Consider the following 18,261-nt stretch of genomic DNA (forward strand, 5'->3'; position numbering starts at 1 on the left):
GATGTTTGGCCCTCGGAGTGTACGTACGTCCAAAACGCTTGAAGCATGCCTTCCGTCTATCACAACATGATCGATTTGGTTTCTCGTTTTTCGATCTGGAGACAGCCATGTAGCTTGGTGGATGTTCTTATGCTGGAACCTAGTACTACACATTACCATATTTCGGGCCCCGGCGAAGTCGATCAGCTACCTTGTATAAATTCGCCTTATTTGGGAAATTACAAAAATAAAGTTTGTTTCAAACTGATTTTTCGTTTTTACCGTTGAAACAACCGGTTAACTAGTTTTGGCTGCACTTGCACATAAACGATTTGGCACCACTTGCGTTCATATGCAACCCTGACGTTAATGCTTCAGAAATTTATTTGCCCGATTTTTTTCGGCTTTTGTTTTGACTGCCGATTGCTTTAAAAGTTTGGTTTGGTTTGTTTTTATTAACAATGGCTGCTAAAAGCGATGTTTTGTATCAAGTAAATTCAAAACCAAAACGCAAATCAAATGCTACACACAAGCCAGCTAAGGAAATGAAGGAGGATAACGGTGCCAGTGGCAATCAAATGGATACTTTTCAACAACAGGTAATCCAACTAAAATACATACACCGCGTCGCAATCTGATTGTCCAGTATTAATTCAAGGCACTAGAGATACGCGAACCAGGACCTGACTTCGATCCGTCAGCACCACCACAAGATGGCGAAGAATATCTCATGCATATGTTGTACGAACGCCGAAAGTGTCCTGCCGTAATTGCAAAGGAGCCGAAGAAGTGTAACATGGATAGAATAGCTGCAGCAATCGAGGAAAATTTCAAGGATGAGGAAGTAAGTAGATGGATGCGCTTAATTTATTCGTTATAATATTAACAAATTACTTTAGGAGCCACTCAAATCTATACAGTGCCAAGTTCGGCTACCTACCAAGGAGTGGAAAGACTTGCAATTGGAGAATTTTGAATCATCACGTGAAAAGATAGTACTTCTACGTTTAGAGCTGCACAGACACAAATATGAGCAATCTTTGGAGCCGCCTTTAATTAGTGATCCACAAGCTTGGCGTCACTTCTGTCACGAAAATCCGCCATTATTAAAAATTATATTGCGTTTCAGTCAACATACATTAGAGCAGCTACTGGAATATATTTGCGATTGGCTGCGTTGCGGAGAAGAAAAAGAAATTCTGCAAAATACATCCACCGAGGAACCAATACCTTCAACATCGAATGCTGCCACCAATGAAAATTCAGATGAAACTGAATTGGATCTTGTTGATACTGATGCATGGATAGGTACTTGGTTATATGCTACATTGGCTTGTCTACATATACCCATTGAACCAGAAGTGCATAGTACTTTACGCGACATAGCACGCGTTTGCATACGACTACGCGGCCGAGTACCAATAACGGCTGCAACTAAGGCGGTGCCTTATAATTTATTTATACATTTGATATCAAAGGCATTTGGGCAGTTGGACTTTGCGGAATTTGTTTGTGAAGCCTAGCTGCAAAAAGCAGTCACTTAATAAGCGAGTACAATAAATAACATATATATCATCGTTTAAACAACAAAACAGCAGAATGACGGACGATAGGCGGCTTTGTACTTTGAACGACGATATGACGAAAGTTCTATACATAGGACTTTTATGCCGGAAGTGCAACGTCAAAAAATTTTATATCCACATTTCACTTTTCATGTAAGCTAAATAAAAATTCCATTTCATATACTATACGATCATGATTCAATAATTATTATTATTATTATTATTATTGAATCATTCTATACGATCATATTTATTATCTATTATGAGATACTGTAAACTTGCTGTAAACTGATAAAGTTGAGTTATGAGAAAACTTTCCGATAGCATTGGCAAATGTGACATTCACGCTGATGCTCATCAGCAGCTGTTATAGAAGCAATCGTACAAACAGAGTGACTACGATGACTGGGGCTGCTCATACGCGTCATTTGGCTAAGGTTATAAGAACTATTACTGAAATTACTAGATTCGGAAAATATTTAAATTATATTGCAAAATTTCGTGGAGGTATTTTAATTGTTTACCTTGAATCGGCTGATAGACGACGTGCACCATTTTTAGTTGCAACTGCTTCCATATCGAACGAATTCAAAGCATTTGAGCATGGAACTGCTGAGTTATCTCTCGTAAACCTTAAATTTAAAGACGAAAATTGATGATATAGTACTCGTATTAAAAACCCAAAAATTTTAACGTCTTTGAATAAGACCCACCCGCTACCACAGCTTGTCTTGGTATGACAGACGGGCCTTTGACGCCTTCGCCCCTCCAAGTAACTGAAACAGCTCCCAGCTGGCGAGGTTTGCTGCTGACAATGGCGATTAGGCACCCGTGTAGCTTCAAACTCCAATTCACGTAAACCTGAGTTACCACAAGCTTTTCCTACGCGTTGGCTCAACTCTGTGGAAAGTGATAAACGGTCCTTTACACCTACATGAGCGCTTAGTTCTACTTTTGGTGCAATTATTCCCTACGGTACAAGGCAATGATTGGTAGTTTGATATACGTAGATTGTATATATCGTTCATTATTTTTACCGGAAATGCAGGTGTCGCCTTCATCAGCAACTGCACATTTATATTATGCTCACAAGTCAGTTTAGGTATATCCGAATGCATTACGTCGGCCAGCTTCCCCGAGAAGTAAGCCATGCGCCGTCCATTTTGCCACAGTGTTATCTCTATTTGTTCGGCGGATAGCACGCGTTCTAGGTCGCTTAGTGACCCGACGGACTTAAAGTAGCCTTCCATGCTAAATTTGTCATGGCAAAGTAGGGGAAAACGTGGTTCCATCGCGCCCGTACGGAAGAAGTAGCCCAATGTTTTGATGGTCACTTCTAGATAACCATGCGTACAAAGCCAAACGCCAGGACACGTCACCTGGGTGAGTAATTTTAAAAATAGATAATAAGCTTTTCCACAAATAATTATAATCGTTATGTTCTTACTAACTATTCCACTTACCGCATGCAATTGAATTTCTATTTTAACAAAAAATCCCTTACGAAACATATTTTAAAACTCAGTTAAAGATATTAAATAACTGAACTATATTTGTTCTCATTAGTAATCGCAACCTTGTGCTTGAAAAGGCTGGAAAATTTTTTCATATGTTTGTGTTGACAACAATGGTTAGTAGAATTTGGGGTCACACTGCTCTGCTCCCCTTTGAACTTCATTAATGTATGTATGTATGTAAATAGGTATAAACATTTGTTTCTTTTTTGTTTTGCCGGTGAATTTGAACATAAACTGTTGTTGGTCGCTAGCTAGCGGTTGCTAACGGTATTTTCTCATAGGTGTAGTCTCAGCTGTTCTTTTTTTATTTAATAAGTGTTTTAAGTCTAGCAGCATGTTTTAGTTTGAGCAGCGAGTGCCTTAGATGTAGCCTTGCAATGGCGTTCTTCGCTGCATTATTGAAATAGTGAATGTTTTCACAAAAGGTAGATAACAAAAGGGGATCTGCACTGCAACTCAAAGATATATGGTCCGTGCATTTCATAACACTCTTACAGCTCACAAAGTAAATTTACTTGAACCAAATATTTTAAAGATATCGACCGTTAAAAATACTCCAAACCAAATCTTACGAGTCCATTTAAAACTACAGAATCATGTTTTCTGCAAATTTACTTTAAACTTCCTACTTCTAAATTATTTCAAAGATGTATATCTTTTAAAATCTCTATCACACCTGTTTTAACGAATTTTATTGTATAAAAAATCTTAAAGCTTCTTGCACAACACCAAAATTCATACTTTATCCACCTGTTTGTCCAACTACCGCAAAAAGTGGGTGCGTGTCAGCGGCTACAATGTCCACCAACGACTAACTGCTTTATGTTAAAACTAAATTAACACAAACAACGGCATGCTTATTTGGCTAAGGGCCGTTTTACGACCCTAAGAAATTCAAAAGTATATTCACACAGTAGGTAAGAGAAATGCAACGTCGCTGGTGCCAGCCAAATTCTGGGTACAAGAAACTTTAGCACATGTTAACGCTTTTAAAATCGATGCAGTGGGTCTGTAACAAACCAACTTCACTACAAATGGTCAGCTATTTAAGGGTGGACAAGGCATGGGGCATGCGGTATGTGTGTATGTATAGAGTCGAATAGAGGAGCATAATAAAGTTTGAGCAGTTATGCCAACGATTGGGGTAGGGAATGTATGTGTGTGTGCTTTGTGATGGCGAATAGGCCAAGATAATAAGCACAGGGAAAAGTTTTGCCTTTTTATTAACTAATGACCGTTTTATTGTAAATATTAGTTTCATTTCCTTGTAATTTTTTTCCATAACGGCGGAAACCAAACATTACTGCTTCAACGAGCTCTTTATCGGGTTTTGATATTATTTTCATACTTATTTCGCTAATTCGAGTTTTATAAATGTTTATGTATAAGTAGTCAAGAGTGTTTCCAAATACTCATTAATATTAGTGGTATAATTGTTACATTTCTTCACTTTCAGTAAAAAAAAATAAGAAATAATCTAAAATAATTAATACGCAGTTTCTTAAATATATAACTTTTTCATCGTCAAATGTTTAAATGGTTTACACAAATACCGTATTTTTAACATAAGTATAAATCAAACCTGAACGAAAAGTATCTACTGAAGTAAGCCAAATAAACATTTTAACTACAATACGAGTAGCCTTAAACATAGCCAATGTTGTTGTTGCGGCAACGTTGTCTAAGTTTTCGCATTATAGATGCATTACATCCCATTCCTCGTCCAAATAATGTAGTATAGGCTTATCATGCAACCGTTCGCCAAATACTTCGCGCAATACTTGCAACACCTGTTCTTGAATGAAGCTCACTTGATGCTTGGGGCAGTAATCGTCCTCAGCCGAGCAAGCCATGGTAATTAGCACCGGCGGTGCTGGTAAATTTTGTAGCAATTTCTTAAATTGTGCGAAATATTGTTCCAACTCCTTAGAAGTGCTGATATGATGCGGCAGTCCATTCGTATCTGTAGTACTACCCGAATCATAAATGAGCAACCAGTCTATCTCATCGTCAGCATAATGCTTCTGTAGTAATTTTGTGAGATTTTCAATGCGTGCATAAGTCTCTGGCGCAATTATAGACGGATCGGGCGCTGGAGCGAGACCTTCTAATGTTCTTGCCTCTTCCAAGTGCTCAAATATCTTTTTAAGCGCTTCCAATTGCAGTTTTCTACGTTCCGTAGTGCCACCACAATCCTTAACCTCTGGTTCAAAGTGGAATATGTCGGTGAGTTGTTCGTAGCAGTTAGCATCTTTATAAATTTCCAAAAATGGATTAGAGGTGCTGAAAAAATCTAAATCAATGTCTAGTACAAAATTTGGTGCATCCGTAGCTTTTATAAACTGGTCGGTATCTATTGGCGAACTCTCGGTGGAAGTGTCTACGTTAATCACTTGTAGTTCCATGTTGCGCGTTTCATGCAATTCCTTGGTATCACAATAGTTACCCTCGGATATGAAGTAGTCAAGTGGACAATCGACGCTTATCTTATCATTTTTGTGTCCAATTTTAAAGTTATATTTGCCCAGAGGAATTTGTTGGCACCAAGAGTTCTTCAGCCAAACAACTCGATTAAAATGGCCTGCAAAAATTTCGGTTTATTTCATAATTTACATAGCGATTTAAATTTTTGCTTACCTGCATAGCAAGCTGGCATTATCCAGTTTTCAATACTAAGTTCAGCTAACATAGTTTCTTTATCAAAGGAAGCACTGGCCGGAATCTCACGAGATATAACCATGTCTGGATGCGAATCAAAATGCACTAGTATATTATTTTGAAGTGGCAAATGGCGCGTAGCCAAGCAGCGGTATATAAATTCCAATACATCATTGTGATAATCGGCTATGAATATGGGAATGCGTTGGAATTTTCGCGACGTAGCGTTCGAAGCAACTACCCCATCTAAACTAAGATCTTTTGCTTGCAAGTTGTATAGACTACCTTCTGATATGGAACCTGCGACCGAGGTCGTAGACATATTTCCAAAGAGGCTTTCATTCTCCTCAGCATCCTTTGATTTTTCAGCTTCTAATTCCGCCTTAAGTCGCTTTGTTGGCGGTGCTTCCTCTATTTCTGCATTCTCTCCACTTGATATCTGCAGGGCAGTCTCGTTAACCACTGCGTTTGTTGCCGCCTTATTAGTGGCCACCTTTTCCGTTGACACGCTTTCACTTACCGCCGCCACCGCTGCAGACGATGCTTCCTCAGGTCCTTCACTGGCGGCTGCTTCTACTGCTGCTTTTTGCTCTATTGTGGAGGAGGCACATTGTTGAACTGCATTTGCATCCATTGCTATGACCAATTTTCAATTAAATTACTTTCTAATAACTTAATATAAGACCTTTTTTTGTTTTCTTTTAATTATATACGCCTGGCCTTGTCTGAAGAGAGCTTTGAACTTTTCTTTCTCTGCTTCTTTCTTAAAAACGAAAATGTCAAAGTTATTCCAGCTTCTTCCTTGCTGTCGTTCACAATTGCGCGGGTATTTGCACTTTTTAATGCATAAAATAGGGACAAAAAAATAATTATTAGATCAAAGAGTGTTAAAAACTAGTTGCCACAAATCTAAAGCACTTTTAACTAGTTTTAAATAAAAATGTAAGGCCTGAGTTAAAATTGGTGTTTCTTTTTTGCTTTCCATGCGTTCCTCTGTTGTAAACTTCACCGCTAGGTGCCGCGTCAAAAAGGAAGCTGTTATTAGTAATTTGGCCCAAGAATGATAGATCGTGAATTTGGCCGAATTTGGTTAACTGTCAAAATTTAGCATCCGACAGCTATTGACTAGTTTTTAAGGGGTGGGCAGCGTTGCCAGCAGACCTGTTAACTTTAGATTACGATTACTAATCAAAACGATTACATAGGTTCGGTAATCGTAATGATTAATACAATTAGTGTTTTTAACCCATGAACCAAAAATACAAGATCACGTAAGAACGCGACGTTGTATTTGTAACTGGTTTTGAGAAAAAAGTTTGCGAAAGCGGGTTCGTCGGCTGAGCGTTTGTTTACATCACTTGTTTTACACTTTTATTCAAGTAAAGAAGAGTTAATTCAACATGACAACACATTTTAAAGCAGTTTGTTGCATTATTTTACCTAAATTGTGCGTTTAAAGTGGCTGACAATAGTTGCGTTTTTTTACTCATTTCCAGTAAAATCCAGTAAAAGTTTTTACGAATTTTCATGTTTTGGCGTTTTCGTACGCAAAAACTTGCAAAGTAGGGGAAATTGAGAGAGCGAAAAATGACAGTTGAAGTTGCAAGTTTTTACTGGATTTTACTGGATAAATTTTTACTTGTAAGAATTTGCCAGTACGAAAAACAGCTGATCGCATGTTGCTGGATGAAATTTAAACTAATAAGGAAACTGTTTGTGGNATTCTTTGAACAAGTGAAAGAAATATCTATACAGCATACTTGGCTTGAAAGTAAATTCATTTAATAAACAAAGTCATTCGTTACATAACATAAAAAGGTTTACAAAACATATAAATACACCGACATATACAATAAAAGTTTAATAAGAACAATTCTGTGTGCATACATTGAAAAGACGTTTTTGGGTAGGAAATGACGTTTCTTCAGACCAATAGGGACGTTTTCTCATGCCGAAAACCTGGCAACACTGGGGGTGGGAGAGGGTGGCGGCGGACTCAGCAAACGATCTGTCTCATGGTAATGTATGACTAGAAGTGGAGTCTGGTCGTGGTCATTCGTCAATACAATTCGCACACAAGGGGTGGGTTTTGGGGTTCAAACCCCCCCAAAAGCTAATAACCTCAAATACAAACTGTATCTTAAAGCTAAGAATCCAGCTCTCAAGGAAATTATGAGAAATATTAATTATAATTTCTGTTGCCTGAAAAAGCGCTTTGCTTTTGCTGTAAATTTCTATGAGGAAATAAATATACGAACATTTTTTTCTTGAGAGCTGCAAACTGATTTAAGAAATTTTGGTAGAAGAAAATTTCTTTTCCATTTCTCGTCCGTCGTTTTATATGAATTTTTCGTTTTTCTTGAGAGTTCAGTTAATTTTTTCGGTATTCGAAATATTAAAAAAATTTAGCAATCGTGAAAACTCACCATCTCTATCGAAAACCAGAAACCAGAAATCGAAAAAATGAACATAAAAGTGCAAAAATTTATGGAATCAATAAATTTATTTTTACTGACTCTTTTAAAATTTTTTATTAGGTACTTTTAAAAGTTGAGCGCATCTTGAGTTTATAGAACTTTTTATTAAACAAGTAGTTTTTAAGCAAAGAACACAACCGACTTCAAATTTAGGGGTACCGTTAATTTCTTCATGATCCAATCATAGGATCTCTAAACCAAATTATGGGACGATCCTTGAGGTACCATCTTTCCAATAAAAAAGGATTATTGAAATCGGTTCACGTGGTCAAAAGTTATGTATTCCGCCGTATTGATAACCTCCTCTTTTTTTGAAGTCGGTTAAAAGTGTTTGAGTTCTGTTAATCTTATGTAAATAAAGTGCAGTTTATGGATTTTAAAACGTTTATTTATTTATTACATACTGTACATAAAACTTGCATGAATGTATTTTAAAGAGCGTATTATCTGAAGCAAATTTTCAGTATTTTCCGGTGATATATATTCAGAAATATAAAACCCCCCTAAAATATATTCCTGGGTGCGCCCCTGCGTCAATATGATCAATTTTTATTACCAGTCGTCCAAAAACCACAGAAAAACGACATTTTTATGTATTAAAATACTCGCATATAGAAGCATCCTCAATTTCACTTCAGCTATCGCAGCCTGGGTTGGGTGAACGGCCCGTATCGCTGTCCATCCCGGTTCCCTCTGGAGAGTGCAAACAATGCTCTTCTGAGCACAGTAGTCTATCTGTTTAACGGAAACTCGGCTGTTACTCCTCTAGAACGGTCTCCCACAAAAATAAGCTAATTGTAGGCTAATAAGCAGCTTAATTAGATTGTTTATAAACTAACTGTTCTGCATAAAATTAAACTTAATTTTACATGAACAGTTAACGATTTTTTAATTTTGCTTTATGGTTCAGTAGGCAGGTTAATATTTCGAGAAAGCACGAGCGTATCAGTAAAGAGGTGCGGAAAGCTCATTTTTATACTTTGTGGTGCTGCCATTTTCAGAGGAAATGGTAGTATAGATTTACTAAATCACGAGACTTTGTGGATGCATGTTAAAACTATCGAAAGCGTAAAAGGCCTCGTTCGGGGAAAATGCTTTGGTCGTGATGGCTAGGAAAAGATTTTGCGATGACTTCTCGGACTAATTTAATATATCTGGCAAGTAGAGAAATGCATAATCGCAATTGTGTGTTTGTAAAATATTCACTCATTCCAGTTCCATAGGTAGTTTGTTTTCTATAAAATATGTTATAATATAATGTTCCAAAGTACATACTATGTAGGTCTCTAGAAGCAAGACAGAACCCCCATTTCACACGTTTCTAGATCCCCCACTGTATTTATGCCAATGTAGTGTTAAATACATTTACTCTTCAACTAATACGAGGGCTGATCAAAATATTTTGCGTTTCACAATGAAAAACTAATATTTTTTTTTATAAAGGAAGACTGCTTTCAAATATTCTCCATTAAATGTTGTATAGTTTTGTGCGAGATCAAACCAATTTTCAAAGCATTTTTGCACTCCGATCGAGGTGGTTGCAAAACATAAATTTTGAATGATTCAACGGCTTCTACCGAAAAAAAGTCATAGGCCACCAACGGCGGACGAACAAATATTTACACGTCAGTTAATTACATTTGTATAGTCTTATAAAAGCCTCACAGCGGATTCTGGTTTCGTTTCTGTCCCATAATCATATGCATGTAACGCGATCTTATTTTCTCAAACCATTTTTACTCCACTTAAACGACTGTAGCACACTTATAGGGCAAAGGAGGAGGTTATCAGTTCGTCGGAATATTTTTTTTATGTATGTTAGCGCATAACTTTGGACCACGTCACCTGATTTCGATTCTTCTTCTTTTTGCATCGGAAAGGTAGTGTCTCAGAGGCGGTCCCGTACTAATCTGGTTTTGATCCGATCATTGGATCATGAAATATATATGTTTATATTTTTTTAAGTCGTTTTTTTTTTGCTAAACACTTCTTGTATTTTTAACCGACTTCCAAAAAAGGAGGAGGTTATCAGTTCGTCGGAATATTTTTTTTATGTATGTTAGCGCATAACTTTGGACCACGTCACCTGATTTCGATTCTTCTTCTTTTTGCATCGGAAAGGTAGTGTCTCAGAGGCGGTCCCGTACTAATCTGGTTTTGATCCGATCATTGGATCATGAAATATATATGTTTATATTTATATTTTTTTAAGTCGTTTTTTTTTTGCTAAAACAAAAGAAGTTGCATTTTTAGTCTACAAATGAAATAAATATCAGAAACAAGTCGGAGTATTTTTTTTTTTTTCAACGGAAAGGTAGTGTCTCAGACATACTAATTTGGTTTAGATCCGATCATTGGATCATGAAATATATAGATATATATATATTTTATTTAAGTCGGTTTTTAAGTATTTTTTCACTTCATTCAATTTTTAGAAACTGTTTTTATTTCTTCCTGTGGTTGTATTTATTTTTTTTTGCTTTAATTCAATTTGTTTTAATGTTTTTTATTTTATTGTTTTAAAGAGCGAAATACTTTTTTATTTTTTTTTTGTTATAAACTTTTTTTATTTTTTTTAATACTTTTTTTTTGTAATTTAATTTTTTTACTTTTGGATTTTGTTGTTTAAAAACGAAACAAATCTTTTAGATTTCTTTGATTTTTAGATTAAATTTATTTACTTTTAATTTGCTTTTACTTTTTAGATTGTTTTAAAAAGAAAACTAATTTTTGTTTAATTAAACTAAATTTTAAGGAACTTATTTTATGTTTCTCCTATTTAACCTTTTGATTTTATTATTTAAAAAAAAATACTATTTAATTTTTAATTAATTTAATTTTTGAAATTTTATTTTATTTATTTTTTCTTTTTNCATTTACTTTTAATTTGCTTTTACTTTTTAGATTGTTTTAAAAAGAAAACTAATTTTTGTTTAGTTAAACTAAATTTTAAGGAACTTATGTTTCTCCTATTTAACCTTTTGATTTTAATTAATTTAATTTTTGAAATTTTATTTTATTTATTTTTTCTTTTTTTAATATAGATTTCTTTAAATTTTTAGATTTTATTGTTTTAAAAAGAAAACCATATAGTTTTTATTTCATTTAACATTTAGACAACTTATTGCTAAAACACACACGGAATAACACTAAGGCTTCCTCATGAACAGATTTTCAATTAGTCTTTCGAAAGACAGGGAAATGATTTCAAGCTAGTTGCCAGAAGAATTTTGTCTTTCGACAGACAGTCGTGAGTTGAAAGACAGATAGTTGCCACAATTGCCCTGTTAGTGTTGCTTAGGCGCAGAATATCTGGAGTAGTCCTCGTATTGTCAAGCAGACATTAATGGTGCCAAACATAATTATGTTTGTCTACAATCTTACACCAGATACGTTTAGTTTTATTAACTATCGTTAGATTTTATATTCCATATCGTCAGTGGCTCACCTGCCTTGCGGTCAAAATGAAATTACTGAACACAATTAAATTTGTAGCAGCATTTTACTGTGCCTTTATTAATTTTTCAATGATAATTGCCTATATAAAATTTACAAATTTTAAGTGTATTAGTCTTGATAAATCCTTCGTTGATTTTCGCCAATGCAGATTGAAAGCTTTATCCCGCAATCAAGTCGCCCTCTCGTTGTCGGCAAAACTATATCAAGTACCAGTGACCAATGTCGGTGTAAACGCGGATGTGTATAAAAAAGCAAATGGCTATCGTCCCTTCATGTTTAACATTACTACGGATTTTTGTCGATTTATTAAGTATAGAAAGCAAACACCTTTTGGCAAAATGATATTGGATGCGGTAGAAAAGTATTCAAATATAAACCACACATGTCCGTACGATGTAAGTAGCTCGGTAGTGAAGTAATAATACAATATTCAAGTAAAATTCCCAAGTACTTTTTATAGTAATTTTAAATATTCCAATTCATTTCCAGCATGACATTATAATCAAAGATCTTGTGCTTGAAAGTAAACATCTGCAATCACTGCCGTGGCCAATGGGTGACTACCTTTTGAAAATAAGCTTTGCGGTAAACAACGATTGGAAAGTTACAGTTAAATCATATATACAAGTCACTGAGGAGTAAAATATTATTTCTATGTAATGTTCAAAACTTCAATAAATTTATGATGCGAATTTTTGATTAAAATGTAGCCCTGATTTTCTTACGGCAGCTAAGAACTTTCCGAATATGTAAAGTACTTTCATAATGGAATAGTTACTTGTGAGCGAGAATAGAGTTTTATAAATTGCAACCATGATCAGTGATGCTCAGAGAGATTTTTTGCTTTGTGCGCGTCCATATAAATAGGTGTGATAGCTCTGAAGAGTTCTACCAAAAGGCGGTGTTTTGAGCATCACTGATCTTAGTGAAGATCTGCAGATCTTATACATGCAGAAGGGTCCGACTTGCTTTTCTAAAAGATCAGGTTAACTTGAGAACAATCTCCTGGCAAATCGCACATACATTCGCAGACGCCGGTGATTTTAATCGATTATGGTTTCGTTTAGGCAAAGAGCGCAGTCTTAATAGGACCCTTCTGTCGGTCGTATCGTATTACCCGCCTCCACTAATTCGGAATTTAATGCGTTTCCTTGCCTAATGAATGATTTTAAATCGATGCCTTTCTGACGGATACAGTGTCCCCTCCCCTATGGCATGATGCTCTACCGTTGTGTACTGTTTCTTTCCCTCTACCTTTTATCTGTTTTTGGGTATCGGATGGTCTTGTCTCAACAGGTGGCTAACGTACTGGATACAAATAAAAATAACAATAGTAACCGTTATGATCTTCATAATAAAAATCATAATTGAAACGTTTTATTATTTTTCGATTTTTATTTTTTTCGATCATAAAAGTTTTATAAAAACACAGTCTCAATCATAATGGTTGAAAATGATCGAAAAAAATTAAAATCTAAAATAGCAATTATTTTTGATCGAAAAATAACAAATATCACAAAACAACAATTAAATTTTTCCCAAAAAAGTAAAGGTGAATTCATATAAGGTGATATCGATTCAACAAATACAAAATTTACCAGAATTTGGTTTTTACTTTTAGGCTACAGAAAATACAAACACTCCCGTTTTCATTCACTAACGAAAAACAAAATTTTGATTACCACACGCTATTCACAGCTGATGAAACAACACCTAAAAATGCATATATGGGCATTCCCATGGTGGCGCACGTGACAGTCGTACGATTTCAAAGTGATACAAAAAAGGAATACCAGTTGTTTTCTTTAACTTTTTTGGGCCATTGTATAGCACATAATTAGCTCTATATTTAACCGAAAAATGAAATCAATCGAACTGCTTGGTCCTGAAATATAAGCATTTAAAGAGAGGTTCGTTACGTGACAAAAAATGGAAGTTGATTTTTTCTTTTCTTGCAAAATCGCAAAACTCTGCGAATTGTGGATGGCTATTTTGATGAAACTTATTTTGATATGATTTGGAGCAATTCTAGTTGTTTTTAGAGTTTTTTGAATTAATGCAAATTGTTTCAATTCTCTTTTACAACCCCAAGTGTGAAACGTGACGTGACGTGGCGTGACGTGACATAAATTTCCATCGTTATATTTTTGTTAATATTGCTTTTAAATGAATTTTCAACGCAAATAAAACATGTATTTTATGTAGAATATACTTTATATTTTGACTTCAGCGCCCATTCAGGGTCAATTTATTGGAAATCTATGATTTATTATGTTTCAACCACATACGCCAAATTCGAACCAAATCGGACCATAAATACCGTTTTTCGAAATATCTCGACCTTGGCACCACCTAGGAAGACCATTTTATGCAAAGATGATTCTACTTACATAGCCAGTATATATTTTAAAAAGCAGACAAATCGGCCCGTAAATACGTTAGATATAAAACTTTTATTTTTTTTTGTCGTGGTGGACCTTCCGCTGGAAACACCCATATGTAATACTTCTACATTGGTAGTAAGCTAACATCTCAATGTGTAAGCATTCCGAAATCAAAGCGAGACAGTCTAGTACCGTTTTTGTCAATGTATTGTGTACTTGAGTGCCGTTTTTGTATATGTGTTGTGTACATGTTTATTTATAAACGTATGTGTTCCTTTTCTTTCCCTGCAAAAAATGGGACTAATCCGGGATAACTCCGGGAGCAATCGCAAAGGAGCATGCGACTAATACCACTTTTGATCTCTTTATATGGAATGAACTGATCGCTTTTGTTCGAGCATGTCCTATGAAGAGACTAATTGTTCACCTATACACCAGAAAAAATAAAAATAAAAATTTGCGCCAGCTGAGATTCGAACCGGGGTGCTGCTCAGTTTTGTTAGGCGAATACTCTCTCTGTGTGCCAACGCCGCACATGAAATTTCATTGACTAACAGCCAGTTTCACCAAATTATTTAAGTGAAAATTACTTTAATTTCGGTTTCACCAATCAATTTTAATTTTGATTTAAGTGACCTATGCTCTGCACTTAAATAAAAGTTAAATCAGAACAACCACACTCAGAGGTGTTACACGTTTAATCACCTGATCATTGTGTATCTGCTGCTTACTTGTATACCAGCCCTGCTTTTACAACACAGCGTGCCAAAGCTTTCAAAAGCTCTCAGTACAAATGAAAGCGAAAGCTAGTCCTAGTCTGTTTTACAACCACTTTTTACTCACTTAAATAAATAGTTTATTGAAACTGAAAATTATTTAAATGAGAATTAAATACAAAATTAAATTAAAGTTAATTTCCACTTAAATAGTTTGGTGAAACTGGCTGTAAGTGCGTACATATCATTAAATAGTTAATAGTACCCGTTAGAGATGAGTTGGGGACTAATTGATCTCCAATTATACCCATAAGGGTTGAGTCGAGACTAATTGACCTCCATTAGTACCCGTATGAGACTAGTTGGGACTAATTAATGCCCAATTGTACCCGATTGAGACAAATCTCGGAATACTCTCTTTAGAGATTAGTCGCACAATTTTTTGCAGGGTTCGTACGTGTTTATTGATATATATGTACTGTAGTGTTTTCGGACGGTACTAGCTCTTACTGCCAATATAGGAGTATTACATATCTGTAAAAATGGAATAATTCTTGATCGAAAAAAAAATAAAAGTCTAAAAATAACGATTTTAAAATACTTGGGCCATTCACACCTGACCTTTTCTCAGGTTAAGTAAATATATGGTTTTATGGTTATATTTTTAACTCACTTTACAATAACAAAATACACTAGAGAATAATAACTTTTAACCTGATAATCAGGCAGGTGTGAATACCTCCAATTAAAAAATCATGTTTAACGATTATTTTCGGTCCCTACTCAGAATGACACTGGACATGTCGAGAAATAGTTCATGCCCGATGCGATACAAGAACATTATCGATGACTCCATGGCGACTAGTAAGACCGAACACAATATATCGGTCATTCATTCAGGCTGGAGGTAAGAGTAAACTACTACCAGTAAAATCGAATTTGGGGGAAATTATTATCTGGGGAACCTGACAAGAGTTAAACACCCGACTGTAACTCTCTTCTGGTAAATATGTTATGGACGGCACGCCTCCCAAGGATGGTAGCCGATTTGAAGCCATTCAGCCGCTCACTCATTAGGGATGGGTAGTGGGGAGTTGAAATTCGATTTTTTCGAGTTTAGAACATTGCCTATCCATTCGATTATTTGTTGGTAATGGGTCATTCCATTAAAAAGAGGAAAGCGACTTAAATGTAAATATGCCCTAATTATTTCTATTTCAGTAGTAACATCTTTTTAATTAACTACATTTCATTAACCTGTGGGAAAATATAAAAAAAAAAAACAAAAGAAGTTGCATTTTTAGTCTATGGAAACTTTTATTTCATGCATAATTACTTTACGCCGGTCACAAGGAGATGTACCACTAGCCACAACTTTAAACATTTTTTAATATTTCTATGAAGATTATATAAACCTAATTTCTATTGCAAACGAAAGCGTATAATTCATATTTCACAACACAAATACATCGTTCGTGAAAATTAAGTGTTTTGGCTAAAATTCATCTTTGAGTGCACAGGGGTAAAATAGAGTTATTTTCAGTGTCCCACTAGTCACATTCATTCTAATGAAAAAATTCAAAATTGATCACATTCTGGAGTAAAATGTCCCACTAGTCATAATGGAATGGCCCTAATAATAATAACACAACTCGGAAAAGAAATTCAATTGAACTTACATTAATGTGATTAATTATCTATATTGCGCTTCTTAGCTTCACAATCAAAAATAAATAAAACTAAGAAACATTTTTTTTTTTGAAATAAATATCAGAAACAAATCCAAAAATTTATCAAATATATTAGGTATCAATAAAAAAATAACAAAATATATATTGAAACAAACTTTTTGGAAAATGTAATGTACTTCTATTTATTTTTCGTGCTACACAAAACCTAAAGGAATTTGTATACATCACGTTACATTCTTATACATATCTACTCTATACATAGTATAAAGGAAAGTCGAGTTTCTTTCAGAAAATAAAATTCAAACTATCTCAATTTTATACGCTTAGTTTCTCCAACTCAACTTAACTTAGTTAAGCCATTTTTTTGACTTAAAAGTAAGCATATTTTTTACACAGCTTATTCTTGACCAAGTCTAAAAAAAAATTGGCTAAACTAAGTTGAGTTGAATTGGAGAAACCAGCCCTAAGTCTTGCTGCCACCTGTTAAAAAATTAAAAGATTTTCACCCCTCGTTGGATTACAATGAAAGGTCATGGCCTTCGCATGTACAAAAACTTTAATTTTTTTTAGTAGGGTTGCCACCTATTTAAAAGTTTCTAATTTATCTATACATAGTATAGAGGAAAGTAGAGATTTCTTGAATGCGCTAATATCGAAAGCTACTAAACGAATTTGGACGAGATTTTCTCTAATATATTCTGTATAGACATGATTTAGAATTTATATAGGGTTGCCACCTGTCTAAAAAAATATAAGATATGCATAGTTCGTTGGATTACAAAAAATGAGGTGTCAAATGAAAGATAAAGGCCTCTTAATAAGCATAAATACTTTATTTTTTTACTAGGGTTGCCATCTGTTAAGAAAATTACTATATTCAATCTTTATAAACGAATGTTCTGCACCGTCACTGTCAAACGAAAAGACTTAGCTTCTAGATGTTCAAAAATTTATTATTTTTTGGAGTAGGGTTGCCACCGGTTTAAAAATTATAAATTCTTCACTGTTAGTTGGATAACAAAATAAATTAGCCAATTGAAGAGCATGGTCTTTGGATGTTCAACAGCTTTTATTTTTTTCGAGTTGGGTTGCCACCTATTTAAAAACTTCTATTTTATCCTAACATAGCATAAAGCAAAGTTGAGATTTTTTGACCACGCCTGTCGCTTAATGTGCGGCCACTGTGGTGTAGTGGTTGGCGGTACCAGGGCCTGGGTTCAAGCCCGGTTCAACTCAACATAAAAGCATCAAAAACAAAACAAAAAAAAACCGCTTCCCATAAAAATACAATCGCCGTTCGGGACCGGCATAAAACTGTCCCCTTTGTGTGACAACATCCAGGCGCATGCCACAAATCGGAGCAGCTCAGCCAAACACGAACATATCGTTGTATAAAGTACAAAACCGCGTATCGACAAAGTGCAAAAGCGCGTATGTGAGGTACCATAAATTATTTTTTTAGAGAATAAATACACTCATATTTCAAAATGGTTCTCTTTTTTATAAAGCAATCGCATTTCTGGCTAGTATATTTCAGAACGAATGGATAAGGATTGAGCCAAGAGCTTGTGTGAGCAAATCCAATTTTTGGCAGCAAATGTCAGTTACGCGGTTTTGCAGAATGACTATACGCGGTTTTGCACTTTAAACGACGTTATACAAGCCATTAGGATTTAGAGTAAACGGGCCAACTGATGGTGGAGCAAACCGCCACTCTTAAGTGGGCTATGAAATTTTTCGCTACCAGTAGAAATAGCTAGAAGAAGACAAATTCTAAGTTTTACTTAGGTTACTTTTTATTAAAACTTTTTTCGA

The 18,261-nt window shown here is 35.0% G+C and overlaps 4 protein-coding genes across 5 annotated transcripts; 2 read left to right on the top strand and 2 right to left on the bottom strand.

The window, feature by feature from the left end:
- Window positions 1–346: 346 nt before the first annotated feature.
- On the top strand, window positions 347–17,910 carry Gem2 (Gemin 2). 2 transcript variants are annotated; one of them, XR_001846738.1, is made up of 4 exons: window positions 347–578; window positions 638–823; window positions 879–1,559; window positions 17,839–17,910. XR_001846738.1 is itself a non-coding variant. In XM_017609469.1 (3 exons), exons 1-3 carry the CDS (start codon window positions 441–443, stop codon window positions 1,500–1,502), a joined length of 948 nt encoding a protein of 315 aa, XP_017464958.1. In that variant the 5' UTR covers window positions 347–440; the 3' UTR covers window positions 1,503–1,712. The 2 variants fall into 2 exon arrangements, 1 of the variants encoding a protein (XP_017464958.1); XM_017609469.1 differs by lacking the exon at window positions 17,839–17,910 and having other exon boundaries at window positions 879–1,712.
- On the bottom strand, window positions 1,781–4,183 carry LOC108358248 (uncharacterized). Its single transcript, XM_017609468.1, has 4 exons — window positions 2,582–4,183; window positions 2,258–2,514; window positions 2,069–2,176; window positions 1,781–2,006 (listed from the first exon to the last, which is right to left on the bottom strand). Exons 1-4 carry the CDS (start codon window positions 3,053–3,055, stop codon window positions 1,847–1,849), a joined length of 999 nt encoding a protein of 332 aa, XP_017464957.1. The 5' UTR covers window positions 3,056–4,183; the 3' UTR covers window positions 1,781–1,846.
- On the bottom strand, window positions 4,268–6,493 carry MESR6 (misexpression suppressor of ras 6). Its single transcript, XM_017609467.1, has 2 exons — window positions 5,699–6,493; window positions 4,268–5,642 (listed from the first exon to the last, which is right to left on the bottom strand). The coding sequence occupies exons 1-2, from the start codon at window positions 6,351–6,353 to the stop codon at window positions 4,756–4,758; spliced, it is 1,542 nt and encodes a 513-aa protein (XP_017464956.1). The 5' UTR covers window positions 6,354–6,493; the 3' UTR covers window positions 4,268–4,755.
- LOC108358239 (uncharacterized) lies at window positions 11,739–12,297 on the top strand (the record flags this gene model as incomplete). The annotated part of the gene is made up of 2 exons (XM_017609457.1): window positions 11,739–12,050; window positions 12,145–12,297. Coding segments are annotated over 2 exons (465 nt in total), but the record flags the coding sequence as incomplete, so codon positions are not given.
- Window positions 17,911–18,261: the final 351 nt, after the last annotated feature.

Source organism: Rhagoletis zephyria, unplaced genomic scaffold, assembly GCF_001687245.7.
Source record: "Rhagoletis zephyria isolate East Lansing unplaced genomic scaffold, Rhagoletis_zephyria_1.1 Rzeph_scaffold_00225, whole genome shotgun sequence".
Classification (NCBI taxonomy): domain Eukaryota; kingdom Metazoa; phylum Arthropoda; class Insecta; order Diptera; family Tephritidae; genus Rhagoletis; species Rhagoletis zephyria.